Source organism: Lissotriton vulgaris, chromosome 1_1 (assembly GCF_964263255.1).
Source record: "Lissotriton vulgaris chromosome 1_1, aLisVul1.2, whole genome shotgun sequence".
Taxonomy (NCBI): Eukaryota; Metazoa; Chordata; class Amphibia; order Caudata; family Salamandridae; genus Lissotriton; species Lissotriton vulgaris.
The window spans coordinates 1,763,163,963-1,763,188,647 of NC_141685.1; the positions used below are offsets into that span (position 1 = coordinate 1,763,163,963).

The 24,685-nt window shown below is 43.9% G+C and overlaps 1 protein-coding gene across 2 annotated transcripts in view; it reads right to left on the bottom strand.

The window, feature by feature from the left end:
* Window positions 1-24,685, bottom strand: part of NR2C1 (nuclear receptor subfamily 2 group C member 1) — a 477,706-nt gene that overhangs the window by 397,791 nt on the left and 55,230 nt on the right. The window contains exons 2-4 of one of the 2 annotated variants that reach the window (XM_086919062.1): window positions 13,764-13,887; window positions 9,397-9,472; window positions 5,053-5,145 (exon numbers count right to left, since the gene is read on the bottom strand). Coding sequence is in view for 1 of the 2 variants with exons in the window: in XM_086919061.1 (XP_086775187.1) it covers window positions 9,397-9,450 (54 nt within the window). In the remaining variant the exon portion in view is untranslated. The remainder of the gene's footprint in view (window positions 1-5,052; window positions 5,146-9,396; window positions 9,473-13,763; window positions 13,888-24,685) is intronic. The other variant, XM_086919061.1, reaches the window with a different exon arrangement.

Consider the following 24,685-nt stretch of genomic DNA (forward strand, 5'->3'; position numbering starts at 1 on the left):
CGTATGCTGATGGCACCCTTCTATATGTTAGGGACCCTGAGACCAACCTTTCACCCGTTCTACGCGAGGTGGTACTGTTGGGCTCCCTCTCACGTATTCAAGTCAACTGGAGCAAATCCACCATGTTCCCCCAGACGCCTAGAACGGTTCGTTTCGAACCGGAATACCCGCTACATTGGACCACAGACCCGGTGCGATATTTGGGCATCCGTCTCCATACCGACTCGGAGATAGTCTTGAGAGAGAATTATGGTGTTGCCATCTCCAACTTAGAAGATGACGTGACAGCTGGATTCGCCGCCCGCTGTCACTGATGGGCAGGGTGTTTTTGATGAAAATGATTGTATTACACAGTTTTCTCTTCCTATTTACGAATATCCCTATGGTCTTATCCAAGCATTTCTTCCAACGTTTGCAGTTGCCGATGGTCCGTTTGGCATGGGGGGGCAAGCAGCCACGTGTGACCTGGTCAATATTGACGCTCTCGTACGTGATGGGCGGCCTAAGCGCTCCTAATCTCGAGCTATAATATAGGGTTGCACAGGGCTCCCATGCATATCATTGGATACACGCCGCCCCCCCCCCCGACCTCCCACACATATGGATTGAAAACATTGTGGCTGAACAGCCCTTCTGTTTTCACCGCGCGACAGACGCCCTGGTATATTAGATTCCCTAACCGCGGTCACGCACGTGTGGCACTGTATGCTTGACGCGTTCGCTGCCAATTTATTGTATTTCCCATTGGCTCGCCTCGACTGGTGCCACTGGCTGGCGCCATGCAGGGACATAGGAGCTATCGCAGCGCTGCGGACACTGAATGTACATAATATGGGAGACCTCTTTGCGGATAGAGTCGCCCGCACCTTGGGGTACATTGTAGAGGGGTGGAGTCACCTTCAGCTTTAGCGAAGTTTCAGCTGCATAGAACGAGGCAGGCTTTATTGGAACTCCTTGGGGAGGACATGGCAGAACCTCCAGAGGTTGTTGCCTTGACTTTTGTTATCAAGGCACAGTCTGCGACCAAACTGGTGTCTAGGCTATATCACACGGCATTGCCCACTAGGGACGGCGCATATACCAAACAGAGATTGGCTTGGTTACAAGACCTGCAAACGGAGCTGCCGGATGATAAATTGTGGTATTGCTGCCTGAGCACCAAGAGAATATCCCTTAACGGAAGTCATTGGGTAGTCCACTTCAAATTAATAAACAGGGTGTATTATACGCCGGAACGACTATACCGATATGGCCTACGCGAGAACTCACGATGCGACCGATGCAGCACGCAGGTTGCCGATTTTTTTTACACGTTTCGTGGTCCTGCCTCGGGATCGCTCACTTCTGGGAGGTGGTCTTTCACGAGGTGAATCGCGTAACGGGCATGGCGCTAACGCCGGCTCCGCTTCTAGCTATGCTGGGCTATTCCAAGCCACTTCTTAAGTCACACAGGCGTCTGGTGGACATGGCTTTTCTCCTTACTAAAAGATGTATTGCTGTCTGCTGGCTGTGCGGCCCGACCCCCACATTGGCGCATTGGTCTAGAGATATGCTGTTCTGCTGTACACAAACAGAAAATTACAGTGAGGTGTTACCCCACACAACAGACCCAAAAAGACGAAGAGAAGCACGCCAGAGGCCCCTGATAGTTCTGACACAGATTCCCAGACAGGGAGTACTCCCGCCGAGGAAGTCCCCAAAACATAGTCGACCCCCTGGGCAGTTTTGGGCCGCTGTTTCCCTCACACTTCCTCATAGTTTGTGTGTTAGCGGTGTTGAAACAAGATATGACAATGCACCACAGGGAGCATGACTAGAGTCCAGGTGTTGTCAGTTGCTATAACTTTACCATTCTAACAAGATCGCATTGAGAGGTGCTGATGTTGAATTCTTGCAAATAGAGAATGTGTATATGCCCGCACTAATGTCCGAGTAATGCTGTTTTTGCTCTGTTTATTATACTGTAAAAATACCAATAAAAATAATTTTAAAGAAAACAAACACAAAAAAGCAAACCTAGGGGTCTGCATAGACACTCTCCTTTGCTTTCGAACCCAAACCAAGAAGGTGGCTGGGACTTGTTTTGGATTACTAAGGGGGCTCAGAACTCTGCTTTTTTGTATCTGCCCATTAAGGCAGGTCATTGTCCAGGCCTTGATCTTGTCAAGACTGGACTATGCCACTTTTCTTTATCTGGGGGTTAATCAGTCTGAGATTGTCAGACTACAAAGGGTTCAGAATGCAGCGGTTCGAGCTCTCTTTGGCCTGCCGAGGAGGTGTTCTACTTCTAATGCCATCCGCCGCCTCCATTGGCTGCCCAAGGCCAAGTGTTTAGAGTTCAAGGCCTTCTGCATTACTTTTAAAATTCTTACTGTTTAATCTCCACGTATCCTGAACAACCTTCATACCTTCTATACTCCCTCCTGCCAACTTCGTTCCATGGGACAGAATCTTGTGGCTGTCCCCAGTGTGAGGAGGGCTCGTGCTGGAGGGTGCTCCTTCTGTGTGTTGGTCTCGAAGCTCTGGAATGTGCTTCTCTTTTCTATTCCCAGTATAAAATCTGACCTGCCTTTCCGTAAAGCTGTGAAAACATTCCTCTTCCCTCTGTTATAAGCTGTCTTGCTCTGCTACCAGCTGTGCGGTTTTCTGTTATCAGCGCCGGGACGCCCCTTTGCTGGGGCAGCAGTGCGCTCTACAAGTCACCATAACATAATAATAATATTACTGCTATAATACACACAACTCCCCCCGCCCCCCAATAGGTGAAGCAAGCTTGTATCAGTATAGCATACACTTCATGTGTAGCCAACATCATGTGGACTATGAACCACAGATAAAAGGGTATCCTGTGCTGCACACTGTTCTCAATCTGTATACAACTGGGCAAATCAAAGTTCCTCCAGATACTCAAGCCCTTACACTAATGTCCTACTACGAGCAGTCTTTACCTGGATCAAATCACTCACAGTCACAGAACCTACACTGAGAAATGAAGTTTGTAGGAGTAGAATAGTGGGTACTGTTTACTCTATGGAGAGACTTTACTCTTTACCACACTATTTGCAGACAGCAAAAATCATGAGAAATGCATCACAGAGTATTAAAAAGTATCTACTATGTGCACATTTTGCATAGAGTGTACACTGTTCTAAGAGAGACTGTTCACATAAAATAAACATGGATTTGGAGGTGCTAAAGATTAGACTAACTGCAGCCACAATTCTGTGATGAAAACTTTACAAATAACCAATCTACTTAAGTAAAACAAGCATATGTGCATAGGTTAGTACTTGGTGCACACAGTCTTGTACATTATGTAGAAATTGACTTGCTGACCCGATTCGGTCTAGTAACTTAAGGCTGCTTAAAATATTTATTATCTAATTTGTAGAATTTGTGCCCTGTTGGAAACTTTTTCAGCAGACTCTAAAAACTTGTGTTGAACATACTAGACTTTGTATTCCATACTTCCTTGTAAACAAACCACAGCTTCATTTAAAGGGCTATTTAGAGCCATGGCCCAATAATGGCATCTTTACAATAGGACCTCCATGTTGCAATGAACAAGCTATGGTGTATGAATGTCTCCTACTATCAACAAGGGTTCAGGGATTTTTGCACAGACACTATAGGCATTTGTAATGGCGACATTTATTGGGTCATCCAATGCAGAATACACCCATGCTCAAGAAGAAAACAAGTGAAACCTTAGGAAACTGGAACACTCTAGCAGAGCCACAATTAAAAATATGTCTTACACTGTAAACTTCTAGAGAAGAGAAAGGCTTACATTCAACTCCCTTTATATTTCGAAGGCAGTATATGCACTCTCACCTCAGTTACTGCCATTATGAACATGAAGAGTCGGTAACCTGCTTGCATTCTAGATCAGGCAAAGAGAAGAAGCCACAGTGATCCACCCCCCCCCCCCCCCATCTACAACGATATGGGTAGACTATGTACATTTCCTTGAGTCATCACAAATGCCCCAGCCTCACTTCATAAAGTTCACACACATACAGTTCACACACAAGAAATACAACTCACGAAGAAGGCTTCCTTACCAACCTACGAATACCTTTCATATTGCCTATAGAATGCAGTATACTGAACGGAGAAATACCAAAAGAGAAAGGAGTCACTGCCATTTTGACCTCTATAAGAAAGTCTGACTTGTAGTATTGCTCTACGAAATGTAAAAAGAAGAGGTTATGCAATGAGATCTCTAATGTCTAACATAGCTCTGATCTCAGTTCTACTCACATGAAAAAAGACCCACCACACTGTGCCATGTATTATCCCATCTCTTTGGTCAATACAGACATTAAAAATGCGATAAAAATGTGGCTAACAGATGAGTGACGCCATGGATGTCTCCGGAAACAAGTGGGCCCCATTTCCACGCGCACATCACAATCTTGCTCTGGCTACATGAGACTTGCATGAAGAGACTTATGCTTTATTAATAGATGAGGAGAAGGATTTGATTAGACTGAATGAAGTGATCTGTTTGGAATTCGTGAGAAGGCAGATCTGGGGAACTACTTTATTGAACAAAGGAAAATAATATTGGTAAACTGTCGAAACGTTTTGTAACACATTTAAGATACACAGACCTGAGTTTAGGGTGCATATTGTCCTCATGGCTGTTCCTACCAGCCCTAACCCCCTCCCCCAAACTTCTGGCATCCACCACAATGAAAGAATTAAGGTCTAAGACAGGGGGTTTAAAAAATTTGCTATCTGCTGACAATATTTTACTCACTCTCACAGACCCACATTCGTCTCTTCCCTTGATGAGCTCCACAACTGGCAACTTTTCATTCTTCTCTGGATACAAGAAATCGAGGAAGCAATGAAGCCCGACCCATTGAACGCTTTAATATTGAATCAAAACAAGACAAACTTAAATATTTGCCCATCCTCTTAAATCTAAAATTGATAGCGTGAGACAATCTGATTCCCCCGATTCAAAAAACTGCGAATGATTATGCCAGTTGGTCAAAACTACAATTGTACATATGTTAAAATTGTGGCTGCCCCTCACTTTACCTATGTCCTTGGTATGCTTCCACTGGTTATCCCATTGCCAAGTTTCTGTAGTACTGACAGAAGTATCAGATCTTTTTTCAGGGTAGCCAGAAACTGAAACCGAAAGGCAACAAATAAATATCCAAAAAGGAATTTGGAGGGCCAAGACTACACATAGATACCTTCGTCTTATATGCTACTAAAGTACCAACATCAAAATCAAATAGCTCCATCATACTTTTAACAAGTTTAACATGGAGAATCTTTCACAAAATGCTAAAGATAGACTGGCGGCTACATAGTCAAGTTCCTACCATGCAGAGTAATGTGGTTCTGACTGAAGGGAGAGTTTTATACTGAAGGGAGATGACCTCCCACGCACATCTGAAATCTTTCTTCCCCAGCAGGTTACATTAATTTAGAACAAACCCAACTCTGAAAATAGAACCAATTGCCCCATTGCCTGAAAAGTAGATTCGGATTGGCCCCTTAGACCTAGCCACTTCCTCAATACTAAGCTATTTACCTAGACTGCCCCCACATAAGGGTCAGTTTTGGGATTACACAACTGTTATCCCCCAACTTTTCTCTAACCTTTTAGAAGACATGCTACAGCAAAAGAGGCTATTGACTTTGCACCATGTCCACACAAAAGAGAAATTGTCCCTCTTCTTAGAGAAGCATGGTTTAAAATTGGCCACTTTTACAAGAGCCCCCATGCTAGAGATGCAGAGAATCCAACTGTAAAATGGATTACGTTTTATTTTCATGCACAATATTTAATTTATATTATAGAATCATATGGGAAGCACCATCTAGAAACAGAGATTGTCCAATAATCCCCTATGACAGACTGGCCTGGCCTGGGAGACAATAGCTTTAGTAATGGCTACACTAGTCTCTCTCTAATATACAGACAATGGACGAGTGCCAAATTAATATTTTCTTGATATAGAGATCTCATTTCTGGTGTGCAGGGTATGGATCTGACTTTAAGAGAATAACTGATACACAAGGGCACCTAATGTGATAGTAGTATTGGTCTCACTACACCGACAGTGCATTAGCTCCTAGTCTATAGTGACCTAGCTGAAGTGGGGTAGTGTAGCTTATGGACCTAAATGGCGAGAAAGATCCTTTATTCCGATACATAATTGTTACTGGAACTGCCAGACCTGAAAATCCACCTTGCTTCGTCCTTGTGACCCCTTAGTTGCACTTACCTTTGGCGGAAATACTGTAGGAGTTACTTGATAAATGGAAAATTAATCTTTAAAAAACCTGGTTTTCTGCTGCTCATTTCTTGTTTGTACGTTACAATACAGTAGGTGCTTATTAAGTGAATATTTGCCAAAGAAATACAAATGGCTATTAACCTGCTATAGATGTTCATATCTGAGTGATCTGCACCTTTTTAACATTCGGGCTTATGTGTAATCAAGTGTGAATCTCCTCTCCTCTTAAGACAAAGGTTCTAATTATATGCCGGTTTTGTGATTTTATACAGTACAATTGCTAAAAGAAATAGCACCAACTGAAAATTTACAATTAAATCCATGTTCTGAGCTCCAGAAAGAAAGGAGAACTTGGAGGAAGAAGATGGGGGGTGTTTGTTCGTTTTGTCGGTTTTATTTGTTCTCCAGTTTTTTAACACTTGCACTTAGGCACGGTATATCTTTTTAAAAACTAGAAAATGTGTATATTACGTAAGTTCTTTAAAAGCTTTGGAATAAACGGTAAAACACATTGTAGTAAATGCTTAAACCTGTAACTACATATGCATATGTATGCCAAAAAGTTACTCCTATTCTTTCAACTCTTAAAGCAACTAAGTCACCAATATTCATAGTCTAGAGAACAAACATTACAATATTTACTAGCAAATGTATATTTGTTTTTAATTTATTTACAGTTTTATATAGCACAAACCAGACTCAAATGGATAAAAGAGTGCTTAACATAGGAACAAGAATTCAAGAGACATGCACAGTTTTACAATTTAGTTCAGATGTAAATAAATTCTGGTTTTACTATGTCAGCAGTTAAGAGTAACAACATTTATTAGCATGGGATTGAATGGCGTTGGACACTAACGCAAAATAACATTAAAAAAAACGTTATATGAGTTACTGAAAATTGAAGAGTTCACGACAAATGGAGCAAGAGCCATTCAGAGATCAAGATAGGTAGTTGGTATTCCAAAGGTTGTGTATTAGTGTACTTAATGAATACATGCCAATTTAATGAACTTCTGGCTTGGACAGGGGTAATGTCAAGGTGACTGGGGTGAGGTGCACAGACAGTCTAATTCTTACAAGCAGTCGAGCAGCAACATGTGGAGCTTCTTTTAGAAAGGCAAGGAGGATCGGAGGATGCCAATGAGTATATCACTGCCATATTCAAACCTAAATAGGAGGAGTCATTGAACCACTGACTTGAAGTATTCTCTAGGATATTTTAGTTTCAATACTTTCTTATTCTGAGATATGTTATCAATTGCAAGAAATAACTCAAATGTAATCCCTCCTTTTCAACCATCCCGGATCATCGCCAACCCCTTCGACCCTTCAATGGACTGCTGGTGTCGCGAACCTTAATCATTATTTGTCCCCACCATAGTCCACATTGCTTTTTCACCCATGTGCTTCTCACCTACCTGCACCATGTTGCTTCCTGTGCCTGCTCCCTATTGTGCAGTTTCCCCACCACCATATTTTGTGATGCACCCCCTGCGTGTTGCTCCCACTACACCAAACAAATCTCTTTTGTGCTACTTTTTCCATGCTTATCTAGCTCTGCACATTTTTTTTTTAAGTGTTTGTGTCATTTTGTAGATACACGCCATGCTTAGAGCACTTGCTTACAAAATGACATGGCTGCGTCACAGTACCTTTCTTTTTTACCTTTAGCTAAGCTGATAGGATTGGGGATACTGTACAGCATAGCGAAAAACAATTGGCAAACCCAACTGGTCCTAACGTCTAGGGCTAATGGCTTTGCCAATGTTTGTTCTTTAATGAGACTAATTCTCCATCAAAAAAGGAGAACCATCTATGACCTATACCATTCACTCCCATCAGTTCTTCCAAGATTAAAAGGAGAGAGGAACGGAACAGATTATTCATTACTAACAGTTCAAGATCCATGAGAAGGAAATATTCTGCATTATCTAGTAGGTTTAAAGCAGGACCCACTGTTTGTAATGGTAGTCAAAAGTTTTTTTTTTAGGTATACATTGTTTTAACACTGCCACCATACACTTGAAGGAATTTGGTTACAAAGAGAAAATTAGACAAAGATCCCGATTACTGGCCCTACTTTGAGATAATCAGGGACAATTTTTCTACTACAGTAGTGTTAATGAATTTTGTCAGGCAAGGCGAAATAGATATTGATAACTGTAAGAAGAGTAGCCAGAAAATAATCTGCAAAATTGTGTGGCAGTTCTGAGATTAATAATAGTATTTATCAGATCCTTTTTAGCGATTTCTTGAAAAGACGTTCGGGCCTTTGTGGATTTCCAAGAAAAATTACCTATTTAACATGAAGTGTTTTTTAAGCGGGCAAGAGGGAGCTTGATTTTTTTTTACCTTGCCATTTAAGTGGGGGAATTTCTCAGAATGTTCTTTGTTGTTATTAAATAGAGGTCCAGGAATTAGTGGTATGTTAATAATATTGCTAAATTGTGCTCACTTCAGAAGAACGTAGACCCCAATAAGCAATTACAAACAGGTCACTTGCCGGTGTCCCAAAAAAATCTAATTTTTACTTAATGTTCTGCATTTGTTTTGCAGATATTTTATTTTGGGAGCATGCATAATACAAACTATACAAAACAATACCAAAAATAAACAATAACATTGAATGCCATAACTCTCCTCTCCATCAATCCTGCACCCCATTTATAGATCTTACCAGCTCAACAGAAATGTAGTACATTTACGGCTCATTTTACTCAACTTTTATAATGTATATGCAGTTTCAATGGTCCAAGGTAGCCCAGCACCCAAGAGAACCCACCAACGTTATAAACAAACAAATAATCCCACTCCCAGTTAAGTTTGACTCCTATATAGATTACACACTATTTACTCACACATAATGCAGAGGTAAGATCAGTATATAATATAAACCATTTCAGATCCTAGTATGTAGGTCTTAAGATCTACTGAAATCCATCACAAACAATAAATGTTGTACAATTCAACATGCCCGTGTATTTCCAATTAAATATCTCATCATAAATGTGTGGGGGTGTTTCTATGGCTATAGTTTTGTTCTTATCCTGCGATCATAATTATTAGGCCAGCTATGCAAAATTAAGAAATAAGCACACCAACACAACTACAGACCAGGAATACACACCTCTCCCATTTGCTGTTCAATTATTTGCTGGGCAAGGTCTTCAATGGTTGCCATGGCTTGCCTTCAGCATGTCTGCCTATTACGAAGAAAAGAAACCACAGAGAACTTTAATTTCTTGAATAAGAGTTAATGATTCTGAAAAGTAATGTAATGTAAATAAAGTATGCAGAGTACCACTCTATCTGATGAGGATTCAATGTGCATGCAAAATGAAAAATAATTCAGCCTAATTAAAATCAAACTATCCAAATAGTATTCACCTGTAGTCTGCCTAGATTTGAAACTGTTTTGACTTAAGCACATCACTTCCAACTAATGTACCAGCTGTGATACTGTGGAATAGGTCATGGGCTAGGGTTTGGATTAGAATGACATGTAGAACAGTCCTGCAGGAGGGCGCTAGCCTTATTAGAAAGCATAAGGGAAAGCCCTATAAAGGAGATGGACTGAACCATCATTTGTCTCAGTTCTTACAGTATTGTGCCCCTAGCGAGAAGCAAATGGACTTGTCTAGAAACTTGAATGGGAAAGTCACTATGCAACGTTTGCCAATCTGATGTGAGACATTAGGGTGATAATGTGTACCTGCTGACCTGAGAAGGTGAGGGTTGTTGGGCCATAAAGTTCATGCAAGGGGCAGAATGCTTCCCTAGGTGCATTGTGTTTGCGTGATGTTAATATACCCTCACAGCTGGCTAAAAATGCTGCTGTGCAAGCAACATGGCCTAAAAGACACTGACAAAGCCAAATAGCTCTATTGTTTGGCTTTGTTAACATTTTAAGCCATGTTTCTTCAAAGCACAGCTGTTTAAGGGGAGTAAATGGCAATCAACCCACACACTGTAAATATCCGTCAGAACAAAAATATCAATTAAACTATTGGGCATGCGAAAATATCAGATAGAAAATAAGAATCAAATAAATCTGCAGGAGTCTTAGTTGCATCATAGGCTTAGATAAGACTACAAGACAAGGTCGCTGAGCTTGATATTTTCACAGTTCATGATTTCTAGGCAAGCTGCGGAAGGTCAATCAACAGCCATGACGTAGTGAAAAAATTATATTATAGAAATAGCAAAACCACTTTTTCTTTTTATAACCTAATTCATCAGTTTCAGTTTGTTTTTATTTGTTTGATTAATTAAAATCTTACAAAACGGATAAGACTTATACAAATCTAAAATGCTAATACAGTGCATATATTCAAATACTTCTCATAAAACAATTAAAAAGTAATCTGATCCTTAAAATTATTCCATTAATCATCTAGACAGTAATTATAGACTATTCAAACACAAGAGTCCAACTTTTATTTGGCCAATATGAGAAATTTCATGAATGCTGAATTAATTGCTAAGTCTTCTGGATCTAAGGTTGCCATAAGAGCCTGCCTACAAGTCTTTACATCTCGTTCATTAAATAGTTTCTTAAGTACACCTTTTCTTTCCGATTCCAGGTTCGGGCAGAGGCACATTAGGTGTATGATGTTTTCTTGACCAGATTTACAAAGCGTACACGTCCCGATTTCATCAGTTCTTTTCCATGGTGCCAAATGACATGAGCCTGGAAAGATACCGAACCTAGCATTCATTAAGATTTTTTTTTTTTCCGTCCATGAGGTTTCCAAATAGGTTTGGATCTTCTTTTTCTTAACCCCTTAAGCGCTGCCGTCGGCTAACGGTCGTCACGAGCGCTACCTCCCCAGTGCTGCGCACGACCGTTGGCCGACAAGCAAGCGTTCGTTATTCGAACGTTCAGCACTGGGTGCTGAACGTTCGAACCAGCTAAGGTTTTAAAACCATTTACTATTGACCACGCATGCTGTCTTTTAATGAAATTATCTTTGTCCTTTATCAAAGAGATAGTCATTTTGTTTACGGTCTTCTTGAAACTCTCCTGCTTGACCGTATTGTTCCAAATAGGAGCTAAACCATAGTCCTTAATTGCCAGATTTAAATAGGAGGCAATAGTTAAGGAACGGTTGTTGTTTACTTCTTGCCAAAGAAGACGAGACATTTCATTGTCATAATCATTTTTTATTCTATTCCAGACTTTCATTATATTTCCTTTTCTTGCACAAGATTGGTCGTTCAGACCAAATTCCAACCACAATTTGGCTTGTGAGGCATTCTTAGGGAGTGAAAATAAATCACGATAGGTTTTTGCTACCGAGGTGTTTATAATCTCTGCGTCACTCCCGTTGAGCACCTCACTCTCATATGTTAGAGAAGGCAGTAGTTTAGGTGCTATTGATTTTAATAAAAAGGGCGGTAAGACAAATCTCCAATGGATTTATCTAAATGCAGCGGTAATGGAGTTCGCTTTGCTTGTAATTTCACGTTTGTGATATATGAACTTGTCATTATCGCTGTAAGTTACTCCCAAGTACTTATAATCATTTACTTGTTCCAATTTTTTGCCTTCCAAAAACCAAGTATGCGCATGCTTTAATCATACATTTTTGGTGATTACCATCATTTTAGTCTTGGCATCATTTATTTGCATACCGTTTTCCTTGGAGTATTTAGATATCCCATCGATCAGTCGATGCATTCCCACCTTTGTATAGCTCATTAGAACAAAATCGTCCGCATATAGCAAGTTTGATATCGGAGTTTGAGCCAACCTTGGTGGGTGAGCATTGATGTCGTTTAGGTCAGAAGTGAGATCGGATAAAAGTAAACTAAAAAGTAGGGGAGCTAACACACAGCCCTGTTTGAGCCCATTCGATGTTCGAATTATTTTAGTTACTGTTGAGCCATTACCCATCCTCACTCTAACTCAAGTATCAGAATGCAAGAGTTTAATCATTTTTAACAGCTTGACTGGAATTCCTTGTTTTGCAAGCTTGGCCCAAAGCAGCTCATGATCAACACAGTCAAAAGATTTAAAATCTACAAAACAAATATAAGGGTAATTTTGCTCGTATTGCCTTTTCAATTAATATTGCTAAAATTAAAAGATTTGTTGTTGTACCAAGGCCTTTGACAAAGCCGGTTTGGTTTGGGGGTATTACCTGCACTTCTTTTGCCCACTCTGTTAAGTTCATTAAAAGAATACTGGCAAACAACTTTGCATCCGAGTCCTGCAAGGTAATTAGACGGTAATTTTCTGGCTGTTGCCAGTTGCCTTTTTTAAATATTGGAATTATAAGCAAGCCCTTATTACAAATTCGGTATTCCTCCTCTCTCAACCACATCATTGAAAACATCTAAGATGATCTGACCAGAAGTCGGGCGATTCTTTAAATAAAGCAAAGGGAATGCCATTCGGCCCAGGGGCACCATCTATTTGTTTTTTTTCAGTCTTGCCACTTGGCTGGTAGTTATAGTCACATCTGTCTCTCCTTCTATGCAAATCTTTGTTACAGAACTTTCGACATTAGGTTGTGTCAGAGACAGTTGGTTTGGGTTGAGATGAGTTTGTATTACCCATTTTTCTTCAGATAAACTTGAACCAATTCCCAGATTCTTTGGTCTAGATAAGCCAATAATAAGTCTCCAGAACTCCCTTGAATTTGCAATTGAACTTGCATGAAATATTGTTGACCATAGGTCTTGTCTTGCTTTATTCTTTTTATTCCATATCACTTTCCTTAGTTTACGATTGTTATTCGTCAATGAGGTTGCTATATCTTTGCTAAACGGAGACCTCATTAGGTGTCTTTTCAGCCTGTTTCGTTGACTTCTAGGTTTCCTTAAAGCATATGGTAGAAAGATAATATTTACTGCACCTTCCCCTTTTTTGCAATATAGACTTTTCCTTCCATGGGCGATAGTGGATGTTATATTATCAGTGACTACTTTGTGTGTAAAGTTTTTCCATCGTTCAATTGGATTTAAGCTTTTTTCGACCGTGAATTCTGTCGCCAGCTTTTTTGCCCTAGCCGTGATCTCATCCTTGTTTTCAGGTTTCCATATTAGTTTCGTGTAATTAACAGTACAGATTTCACCAGGCATTGTCTGGAAGAATTTGGATTTTAGACATAATATATGGATATCAATAATTTGCTGGCTATGGTCACCTTGGTCACTAATTCATCAGGATAAATAGATAACTAGATGGGATTATCTCCACTAGTAGGGGCCCACAGTACTACTTAAGCAATGCTTCTGCAATAATAGCAATCCCAGGTTTAATTCATGAAGGAGTTTGGGAATAAGAGTAACATTTTAGCAGCCAATGTCTGGGCAACAATTGATAAAGGAACAAAGTGGCTTGAAGGAAATTAACTTAGTGCAATTTTAAAGGATGATAAAGATTTTTAGCTCTTAATGCAGTTACGTAGTAAGCAAGCTTTGAGTAATGTCAGAAGTGGGAAGAAGAAAAATTAGAGCAGCTGGTCTTTGTGGCTGTTAGAAACTTACCATAAGCTGCTGCAGAGCAGATGGGCTGTCAACCGTTCGGGAAGAAGACGTGGATGGTCAAAGTTGGGCTTCATTTTACGAGTTCATTATGTGAAGTTCTTGTATTGAAATTGTACTTAAATCACTGGAAAGAAAAATGTTGCATATTATGTAGACATGATTCAGCAGATGGGCAGGCACATGCAAATGAGGAAATGTAATATCTTAATTTACCACAAACAAACAAGCAAGCAAGCCAGCACACAAACCCCTTGCGTGCAAATACAACCAGAATAACCAGGTATGGAAAAACTAATGGTACGTTGTCCTACATAAAAACGACAAATTAATAGAAAAAAGTTATTTTATCTGTGTATCTATATTTAAGTTTACGCAACCCAAAAAACAGAAAGGGTGAAGATAGGTGCATGAAAGGGCCTTTTTGCTACATCACTTACAAATACAATCCACATCACCAATCAACAATCCCTAAACTAGTGAGATCCACACAACATGATTCCCCAAAGCTTCTACTGCCGGTGTTCATCCCATCCACCAAAACACAAGACTTTCAGCTCTGCATTTATGCTATAATTTCACTTTGAAATTACAGTTACTTATAATAAAAGCTGCAAACTAACATATTAGGGGATTCAATAATTTCACCTAGGTTGTGCGGATTTTGTAAGGGCTACTATAAGCTACCAAGTTAAATCACCAGTACCTTCAGATCCTCTGCAGAATCTTTAGATCTGGTTTGCTTTTGGGAAAAAAGGGGAAGAAAAGCTCCTTTGTTCCATCACATTTATTTATTTTTCAAATGTATTCTCTTTGTAGGTTCTGGATCCATGATTACTACAAGGATGTAGGGTCAAAATATGCACATATACTTGGCAAATATCTCAAGAAGTAATGAACTAGCTATGGTAAGGTTAGAGACTGTCCTATAAGAAGGTATGCATAATTAAAACAAGCATTGGAAATGCAATAGGTCTCGCATTAGAAAAGTAGGAGCTATAGGTCTTGTAAATGATTTTTTTTTTTTGTGTGTATTTTTTCCAAATAGCTACATTGATAGATTTGTCATTTACAATGCCAATAGTTTTAATTTTTGTGAATGTGACACCTATAGCATTTGGAATGCCACATGATTTGTATTGACGTGACTTTGATGGCAGCTTTTGTTGTTATGCCACATTTCTAGAGAGCAGGAGAGTGCAGCAGGGGATAGAAGCACAGCCCTGCAAGCTGAACGTCCTCCCATCGCACACCCATCTGTGGCTTAAGTGGTGTGAGGGTGAGGGGTGTGAGGGTGAGGGATGTGAGGGTGAGGGATGTGAGGGTGAGGGATGTGAGGGTGAGGGATGTGAGCGTGAGCGTTGTGAGAGTGAGGGAGTGTGAGTGTGAGGGGGTGTGAGTGTGTGTGATGGTGAAGTTGAGTGAGTGTTTGTGAGGCTGAGTGTGTGTGACGGTGTGTGTTGGTGAGGGTGTGTGAGGGTGAGTGAGGTTGTTTGATGTTGATTGAGGGAGTAAGGGTAATGGGGTGTGAGTGTGTGTGATGATAGGTGTGGGTTAGTGAGGGTGAGAGTTTGAGGGTGAGTGAGGGTGAGTGTTGTGAGGGTGCGAGTGTGTGAAGGTGAGTGAGGGTGTGCGAGTTTGAAGGTTGAGTGTGCGACTGTGGGTGAGGGTGTGTGAGGGTGTGTGAGGGGGTCAAGTCAAGTCAAGTGATGTATATAGCGCGCTACATACCCAGAGGGTCTCAAGGCGCTTGAAGAAGGATGGGGAATTACTTGTCGAATATCCAGGTTTTAAGTTGCTTTCTGAATGTTAGGTGGTTCTGAGTGAGGCGAAGGTGAGTGGGAAGTGAGTTCCATGTTTTAGCTGCCAGGTAGGAGAAGGATCTGCCTCCCATGGTGGTTTTGTTGATGTTGCAAGGGCTTGGTTGGAGGATCGTAGCTGGCGGGAGGGTGTGTAGAAGGAAAGTCGTGAGTTGAGGCATTCGGGTCCGAGTTCGTAAAGTGCTTTGTGTGTGTGGGTTAGGAGGCGGAAAGTAATCCTCTTGTTAACGGGGAGCCAGTGGATGTTTTTCAGGTGGCCAGAGATGTGGTCTTTACGCGGGATGTCTAGTATGAGTCTGGCTGAAGCATTCTGGATGCGTTGGAGTTTTTTCAGGAGTTTTGCGGTGGTACCGGCGTATAGGATGTTTCCGTAGTCCAGGCGGCTCGTGACTAGTGCGTGGGTGACCGTTTTTCTAGTTTCGGTGGGGATCCAGCGAAATGTTTTTTTGAGCATGCGTAGAATATTGAAGCAAGATGATGAGACGGCGTTGACTTGTCTGTTCATAGAGAGTGTGGAGTCCAGGATGACACCTAAGTTCCGTGCGTGGTCCGTCGGGATGGGTGCTTTTCCAAGGGCCTCTGGCCACCAAGAGTCGTCCCAGGCGGAGTGGGAGGTACCTAGGATAAGGACTTCTGTTTTGTCTGAGTTCAGTTTTAGACGGCTGTGCTTCATCCACTCGGCTACTTCTTTCATTCCTTCATGTAGGTTGGTTTTGGCAGTGTTAGGATCTTTGGTGAGTGATAGTATCAGTTGAGTGTCATCAGCGTAGGAGATGATGTTGAGGTTGTGTTGGCGTGCGATGGCCGCGAGGGGGCTCATGTATACGTTGAAGAGGGTGGGGCTGAGTGAAGATCCCTGTGGCACGCCGCAGATGACTTCGGTGGCTTCTGATTTGAATTGTGGAAGGCGGACTCTCTGGGTTCTTCCGGCAAGGAACGAGGTGATCCATTCCAGTGCTTTTCCTTGGATTCCGATGTTTCTGAGGCGTTGTATTAAGGTGCTATGACAAACTGTGTCGAAGGCTGAGGAGAGGTCGAGGAGGATGAGGGCGACTGTGTCTCCGTTGTCCAGTAGAGTTCGAATGCCGACTGTTGCTGCGATGAGTGCAGTTTCAGTGCTGTGTTTGGCTCGGAAGCCAGACTGTGAGGAGTCAAGGGATTTGTTGGTTTCGAGGAAGGCGGCGAGCTGGTTGTTGACAGCTTTCTCGATAACTTTGGCCGGGAATGGAAGGAGCGAGATGGGGCGGTAGTTTTTGAGTTCGGTGGGGTCAGCTGTGGGTTTTTTCAGCAGGGCGCTGAGTTCGGCGTGTTTCCAGCTTTCCGGGAAGGTGGCGAAGTTGAGGGAGCAGTTGATGACGTCTCGGACGTGCGGTGCTATGATGGAGTCTGCTTTGTTGAAGATGTGGTGAGGGCATGGGTCTGTGGGGGATCCTGAGTGGATAGAGTTCATCAGACGGATGGTGTCCTCGGTGGAGATTGGGTTCCAGTCATTGAGGATGTTCAAGGGGGTTGGAGGTCCTGCAGAGGGTTGGGTGGGTTGGACTTCGGGTCGGTTGTCGAAGCTGTTGTGGATGTCTGCGATCTTGTTGTGGAAGAATGAAGCTAGGGAGTCGCAGAGGGCTTGAGAGGAGGTGATGTCGTTGGAGTTGGCTGATGGGTTGGTAAATTCCTTGACGATGTTGAATAATTCCTTGCTGTTGTGGGCGTTGTTATCTAGTCGGTCCTTGAAAGCGGTTTTCTTGGCAGTCCGGATCAGTTGGTGATGTATACGGGTGGCGTTTTTGAAGCCGTCCTTGGTGCTGGAGTTTGGGTCTTTTTTCCAGGCCCTCTCAAGGGAGCGACAGAGTTTCTTAGATTTCTTAAGATCATTGTTGAACCAGGCGGCCTTTTTGCTGCCTAGTTTGACTTGGCGTTTTTTCAACGGTGCCAGGATGTCGGCGCTGTTGGATAGCCATTGGGTGAGGTTAATGGCTGCTTGGTCGGGGTTTGAGGAGTGGGCAGGGTGGTTTTGAAGAAGCGATGAGGAGATCTGGTCGATGTTGATTTTGTTCCAGTTTCTTCGCAGCGTGGGTTGAGGATGGTTGTGGGTTTGGGCCTTATTGTAGGTAAAGTGAACGCAGCTGTGGTCCGTCCAAAGGAGAGCTGTGGTGTGGCTGAAGGAGACATGTTTGCTGGAGGTGAAGATAGGGTCGAGTGTGTGACCTGCGGTGTGGGTGGGGGTAGTGACAAGTTGTTTGAGTCCGAAGTTGGCGAGATTGTCCAGAAGGGTGGTGGCGTTGCGGTCGTTGTTCTTTTCCAGGTGAAAGTTGAGGTCTCCCAAAAGAATGTAATCCTCGGAGGGGAGGGCGTGTGGGGTGATAAAGTCTGTGATGTCTTCACTGAATTGTGCACGGGGTCCTGGTGGCCTGTAGAGGAGGGTGCCTCTGAGTGTGGTCTTGGGGTCGATGTGGATCTGGAAGTGAAGGTGTTCAGCGTTAGCGAGATTGACGTCTGAGCTGGTTGAGATGCGGATGGATTTCTTATGGACGATAGCGATGCCTCCTCCTGTTTGGTTGGTGCGGTCCTTACGAATGATCTTGTATCCTTCCGGGATGGCAATGGTGATGTCTGGGGCTGAGGAGGCGTTCATCCATGTTTCAGTTAGGAAGGCGACGTCGGGAGAAATGGTGTCAAGTAAGTTCCAGAGGTCGATGGCGTGCCTGTGGACCGAGCGGGTGTTGAGCAGGATGCATTGTAGGTGGTTTGTGTTAGAGAACTGTTTTGTGTCCGAGGATGATGAGTTTTTCTTGGTGCTGTCAAACTTGCAGGAGTTGCATGAGAAGGGTCCATGGATGTGTCCAGGAGCGGCTTGGACGCAGTTGGGGAGACGGCCGGGGTTTAGGGCTAAGAGGGTGGTGGCGTCGTAAGTGATGCGGGTGGGGTGGGTGGTACGATGTGAGGGTGAGGTGGGTGATGTTGAGTGATGGTGTGTGAGGGTGAGGGGGTGAGGGTGAGTGAGGGTGTGTGAGGGTGAGGGTGTTGAGGGTGAGGGTGTGTTGGTGAGTGATGGTGTGAGGGAGGGTGAGGATGAGTGAGGGTGTGTGAGGCTGAGGGTGAGGGTGGGTGAGGGTTTGAGTGAGTTGTTGTGATGATGCCTATAAGTGTTCATTTTTTCTCCGTGAATATTGTACACTTCAAATGTATTAATGTTGTGAAGCGTTGTTTCAGAAGCTAAGATACCTATTTAATGTTGATTGATGCTGTTAGCGCTGCTGTTTATTTTCTTTATTTTTTTGAATACTTAAATGCATTGTTTAGATTTCTTTTGTTACTTTGAGTGAAATACTTTGTTGTATTTTTGGAGGAATTGCAATTAGGCTGTGAAGTCTCGTGCTTTTGTGATTACGCACTTTGTTTGTGTTTTTGATTTTTTTCTGGAATTGTTTAATGGTTTATTTTCCCTTACTTTAGTAAGTGCTTTATGTTGTGAATTTGTTTCCTTTAGCTCGCTTTGTCCACTTTTAAATTGTTGTATTATTTGCTGTGTAATCAGATGTTTGCCTATTTTGTGTGCATTTATGATCTTTGTGAAAGAAGTTTTTTTTACAATCCCTTTCTTCATTTTTGTGTATTAATTGCTGCACTGTCCTTGCGTTGCATTAAGTTTAAATTTATGAATAGCTACAAGTGTGTAATCCGATTTTTACGTATTAAAATAAATGTTGCCTAACGCTATTTATGTGTGGAGTTGGAGGGTGGAGTTGTAGGGTGGTATTGTAGTTATAGGGTGTAGTTGGAGGGTGGACTTGGACGGTGTGAGTGTGAGTGGATGAGAGGGTCAGGTGGTGTGAGGGTGTGTGATGGTGTGTGAGGGGGAGTGAGGATGACGGTGTGAGTATGAGTGAGGGTGTGAGGGTTGTGAGGGTGTACTTGGACAGTGTGAGGTTGAGTGGATGTGAGGTTCAGGGGGTGTGAGGGTGTGTGATGGTGTGTGAGGGTGAGTGAGGGTGACGGTGTGAGTATGAGTGTGGGTGTGAGGGTGATGGGGTGAGTGTGTGGGAAGATGAGGGGGTGAGGTTAATGGGATGTGAGAGTGTGTGATGATAGGTGTGGGTGAGTGAAGGTGAGAGTTTGAGGGTGAGTGTTGTGATGTTGTGAAGGTGAGTGAGGGTGTGCGAGTTTGAAGGTTGAGTGTGTGACTGTGGGTGAGGGTGAGGGGGTGTGAGGGTGAGGGGGTGATGGGGTGATGTTGAGTGATGGTGTGTGATGGTGAGTTGGTGAGGGTGATTGAGGGTGTGTGAGGGTGAGGGTGTTGAGGTTGTGGGTGAGGGTGTGTTGGTGATTGATGGTGTGTGAGGGAGGGTGAGGATGAGTGAGGGTGAGGGTGGGTGTGGGTGTTAAGGTGAGTGAGGGTGTGCGAGTTTGAAGGTTGAGTGTGTGACTGTGGGTGAGGGTGAGGGGGTGTGAGGGTGAGGGGGTGATGGGGTGATGTTGAGTGATGGTGTGTGATGGTGAGTTGGTGAGGGTGATTGAGGGTGTGTGAGGGTGAGGGTGTTGAGGTTGTGGGTGAGGGTGTGTTGGTGATTGATGGTGTGTGAGGGAGGGTGAGGATGAGTGAGGGTGAGGGTGGGTGTGGGTGTGAGTGTGAGTTATTGTGATGATGCCTATAAGTGTTTTTTTTCTCTGTGAATATTGGACACTTCAAATGTATTAACGTAGTGAAGCGTTGTTTCAGAAGCTAATAGAGACCTATGTAATGTTGATTGATGATGTTGTTAGCGCTGAATCCAAAAACAAACACATCATAAACTTTTTTTTATATTATCCATGTAAAAAGTTTTCTTTTTTTTTGTAAGGTACACATCAATTTGCACAGCAAAAGCTTTGCTTGCATTAACATAGATGCGCAGTCATATTGGCGGGTGGTGTTGTAGGGTGGAGTTGGACGGTGTGAGTGTGAGTGGATGTAGGGTCAGGGGGTGTGAGGGTGTGTGATGGTGTGTGAGGGTGAGTGAGGGTGACGGTGTGAGTACGGCCGTGAAACTGCAGGGAGAGAGAGGGGAGGTGCTGGCGGCTGGGGAGGGGGAGGAGACATGCGAGCCTGGCTGTGTGCTGGGAGAGAGATCGGAGGTGCTGGCGGCTGAGGAGGGGGAGGAGAAATGCGAGCCTGGCTGTGTGCGGGGAGAGAGAGGGGAGGTGCTGGCGGCTGGGGGTGGGGATAGCCGTGGGAGGGAGCCTTGTCGCTTTCATGTGCACGCGCTTTTAATGTCAATGCGCTTGCGCATTGAGCTTCAATTTGACGGGCACTGCAAGGAATCGCCATGGAATCGCAAGTTGGTTAAAGTCTGTTTAAGCCCCCATAGTCTCGCAAGCTCAATGCGCATGCGCGTTGACAGGCGAGACCTAAAAAGGGTTTCACAAAATGGTACTAGGTTCTTTCAGCCCTGTGACCCTAGGTGCTGATCATAGATTGCTAATAGAGATAGTGTTGTAGAGAGCACCTGATCGAGATCAGGTGATCTACTGCAGGCTCCTGGTAGTTATTTGTTTGGAGTGAAACAGCAAAGAATAAGTAAACATACCTCATGATGTTAACCAGAGTCCATGAAACCAGATAAGAGTCTTTCAGTAAACTTAAATTAGACAGCTATAATGCAAACTGGCTGCAAAGGGAAAGGGTGCAAAATTAGAAAAAACATGAGTGACAGTAACTCCTTAGAAGGTGGTTTTCATCTGCCATTAGTGACCTCTGATCAGACTGTTTGGGCAGCTGGTAAATCACATCAGAGGCCATGAAGAGACTGCATTAAGAAAGCGGAAAAGTTTGGGACTCTAGCCTTTTATTGAAGGAGATAAAAGGTCACTCAAAAACAATATTTCTAAATAACTCACTGTACGCTTCAAAAGGTCACACGTACTCACATTGAGGAACAAAAGCACAGCGAAAAGGCAATAAGACTATACTTGCAGCATAATTCCATTGACAAAGGCCACTCTCAATCATATGAATTAATAAGGACTGCATCTGTAAAGGATTCATGAATGACCATGAAGGTCCAACTGCTGGGGAAACTGGCATCTTTAATGATATTGCTGCCCCAAGGAAAAATCAACACCTGACTTGAGAGGGCGATTTAATAGCGAAAGAGATATTCAAAGTAATCCAGGACGCAGCATCTGACAAAGCCCTTGGTTGTTTCTATTGCCTTAGGCTGTCACGATCTACCAAATCACAAGACGTATATGAAATTCCTACTAAAGCTGGAAAACAAAAGATCATGCTATTCGTGGACAACATTCATTCGATGTGCTACATACAGCTGATCTCTACAAGCTCAGGCTACAAGATCAAAGGGGATAAGAGCGTAAAAATAAGCTTTCTTTGTGGCCATCCTTTGTCACAAAAAACATACTAGAGGACCCACTACTCATAAGGATCTTGAAGGACATTAAATCCCTTGGCAAAATGATCAACAGGGATCCTTACAATATTATGCAGTAAACTAGGTCACCACTGAAGGACTCTATGCCAGGTGCCTTCCTCTGATGATTGAAATGTCACCTCTTCCGGTGGAACAGACTTTAAAGATGGTTACCAGCCCAGATTAAAATATATCTATGGTATGGTACTTTTAAGGATCCATAGATTTCTTCTTTCACAACTCACCAAGCTGATCAAATATTTTGCACTGGACATTAGAAAGACTCACTTCAGAGCCCAGACAATGTATGATTCAACTATCTGGTGACATACGACTCCTGAACATGGTATTGGACTAGCAGCCCCACCAGCTCTCAATGCTTACTTATCACCACTGTGAAGCCATAGATAAGCCTATGAGACTTCTACTTGAAAGAAATATTTTGGAGCGCAATGGTAGCATAAGGCTCCTTTACACCACCAGGTGTGCCTCTCTGGACTCTACCAACTCAATTTACACCCTGTCTTAGCCCACCACTCAGTGCAAACATGCAATATGGCATAAACCAGGCTTTCTAATAAAGGGTAACTCATTCCACTGGACTGCATTGTCTGACCCAAGCATCATCTTCATACAAGGTTCATTAATAGATTGCCATTTGATCTTTGAGGCACCACAAAATGGAAATACCACGTGTTGACATTGTCTCAAAAGCCACATGTCCCACGCCCTTATTTTTATTTTTATTTTTTTAAATATATTTTTATTGCAGGAATCAGCAATATGTTACATATACGACCAGCATCATAAAGCCAATAGAATCAATGAGCTGCATCCCACCTACCCCCCGCAGCATGTTTTCATATACAATCATTCAGCCCACAGCCCAAAGGTCAGGCGACAAAATCCAGTGGGGGCTCAGCAGGAAAGCAAAGCTGGTCCGGATGATCCACTGTCCGTCATCTGCTTTTCTAAACAAGCCCATAAAACCCAAAAGAAAATCCCTCCCACAAAACACTAAATTCCAAAGTAATCCCTCCCCAACCCAACCCCGCCATCAGTGTATGGTAGCATCCGCAGTAGGATTCATGAGAGGACCCAAGAGGAGAGTATCAGAAACAGAAATCGCAATCGTCTATCGGGACTCGGGGCGCGCCGCGCTCTCGCTATCAGAGTCGCTGGGGGCGCAATAGTCCCTGAGGGCCTGCACTAGTGTCTCCCATTCTAGCGCTGCCTCCTGTGCCTTTTCGTTATGCTGTCTCCCAGCTAGTTGGTATCTCAGCGTGCTTTCTCCCGCCGCCCACTTCAAGAGTTCGCTGTGCCACCTGCTCCCAGTCGGACCAGCTCGTGCCTTCCAGTTCCTGGTCACCTCTCGTTTAGCCAAGAGAAGCCCCAAATCAATAAATTTACTGGAAATTTTGTTTTTGGGGGTATGTGGAAACCAATGCAAGAGTCCCACCGCCGCCTCGACCGATAGGGGTCTCCCCGTCACCTCCGTCAGGGTCTTCCCCACTTCCACCCAGTAGGAGGACAAACCCGGGCAGGCCCACAAAATATGGAGGAGGTCTGCCTCCGGCGCCGGGCATCTGGGGCAGGTTGCCGAGCCCGTGGCGAAGTACTGTTGGATTTTCGCCGGGGTCAGGTATGCCCGATGAAGTACATAATAGTGGACCAACTGAAAACGGGCGTGGCGCGTCCCCTTCCAAGCTCGCCGCACGAGTTGAGACCAGGTCGTTTCCGGGATCTCCTTGCCTATGTCTGCCTCCCAACGGGCTTTCAAGGTCGCAAGGGGGGTCAGCCCTTCATTGATCAGTCTACCGTAGAGGCAAGTGACCGCCTTCACCGTGCCCGCAGACATCATGACGTATTGGCACACCGGAGACGTAGGAGGTTCCTCCTGTCCGCCTTTCCAGTGCGCCTGGATCGCTCGGACCAGGGCCGAGTGCAATGGGAAGTCTCCGCGGGGAATCTCGAAGCGGTCAATGAGCTCCTGAAAGGGCAAGAGCACCCCAGCCTCATAAAGATCCCCCACCAACTGCAGCCCCGCGCCCTCCCAGTCCGCCAACCGTGACCAATCACCGCCATGGGGCAAGGCCGTCAACATCCCTAAAGGTATTTCAGGCGCATACGGTATTCGCAATTGGCCCCGGGCGTGGGCTCGGTTCCAACACAGGCGAATGGTCTTCTCCTCCAGCGTCAGGTCTTGCAAGGCCAAACGTTGGCGTAGAGCTATGAAGGATAGAACATGCCTGGCCATCCCCATACCTCTCCTGTCCATCGGGCCCCGGAATTCCCTGGCAATCTCCTGGGTGAGGGTCTGGAGCTGCGCCGCCAGGTAGTATTTCTCAAAGTCCGGCACCGCGAGCCCACCCTCGGCTTTCGGCCTCATCAGGGTGTTAAGGGCCACTCTTCGGCGGCCCGAGCCCCAGAGGAATCCGACTATCATTGACCGTAGGAGCCTAAATGTGGCCGGCGGGATCCAAACCGGTAGCGCCCGGAAATAATACAGCAACCGGGGAAGAGCCACCATTTTGAGGAGAGCGACCCGCCCCGCCATCGAAAGCGGTAGCGTAGCCCAGAAGTCCATATTACCCCGTAGCGCTCGACTGCATCTGGTAATGTTTCCGTCCAGGAGGTCAGATGGTTCATGGTAGATATACACTCCCAGGTACCTGAAGCAGTCAGGTTCCCATCTAATCTCTCT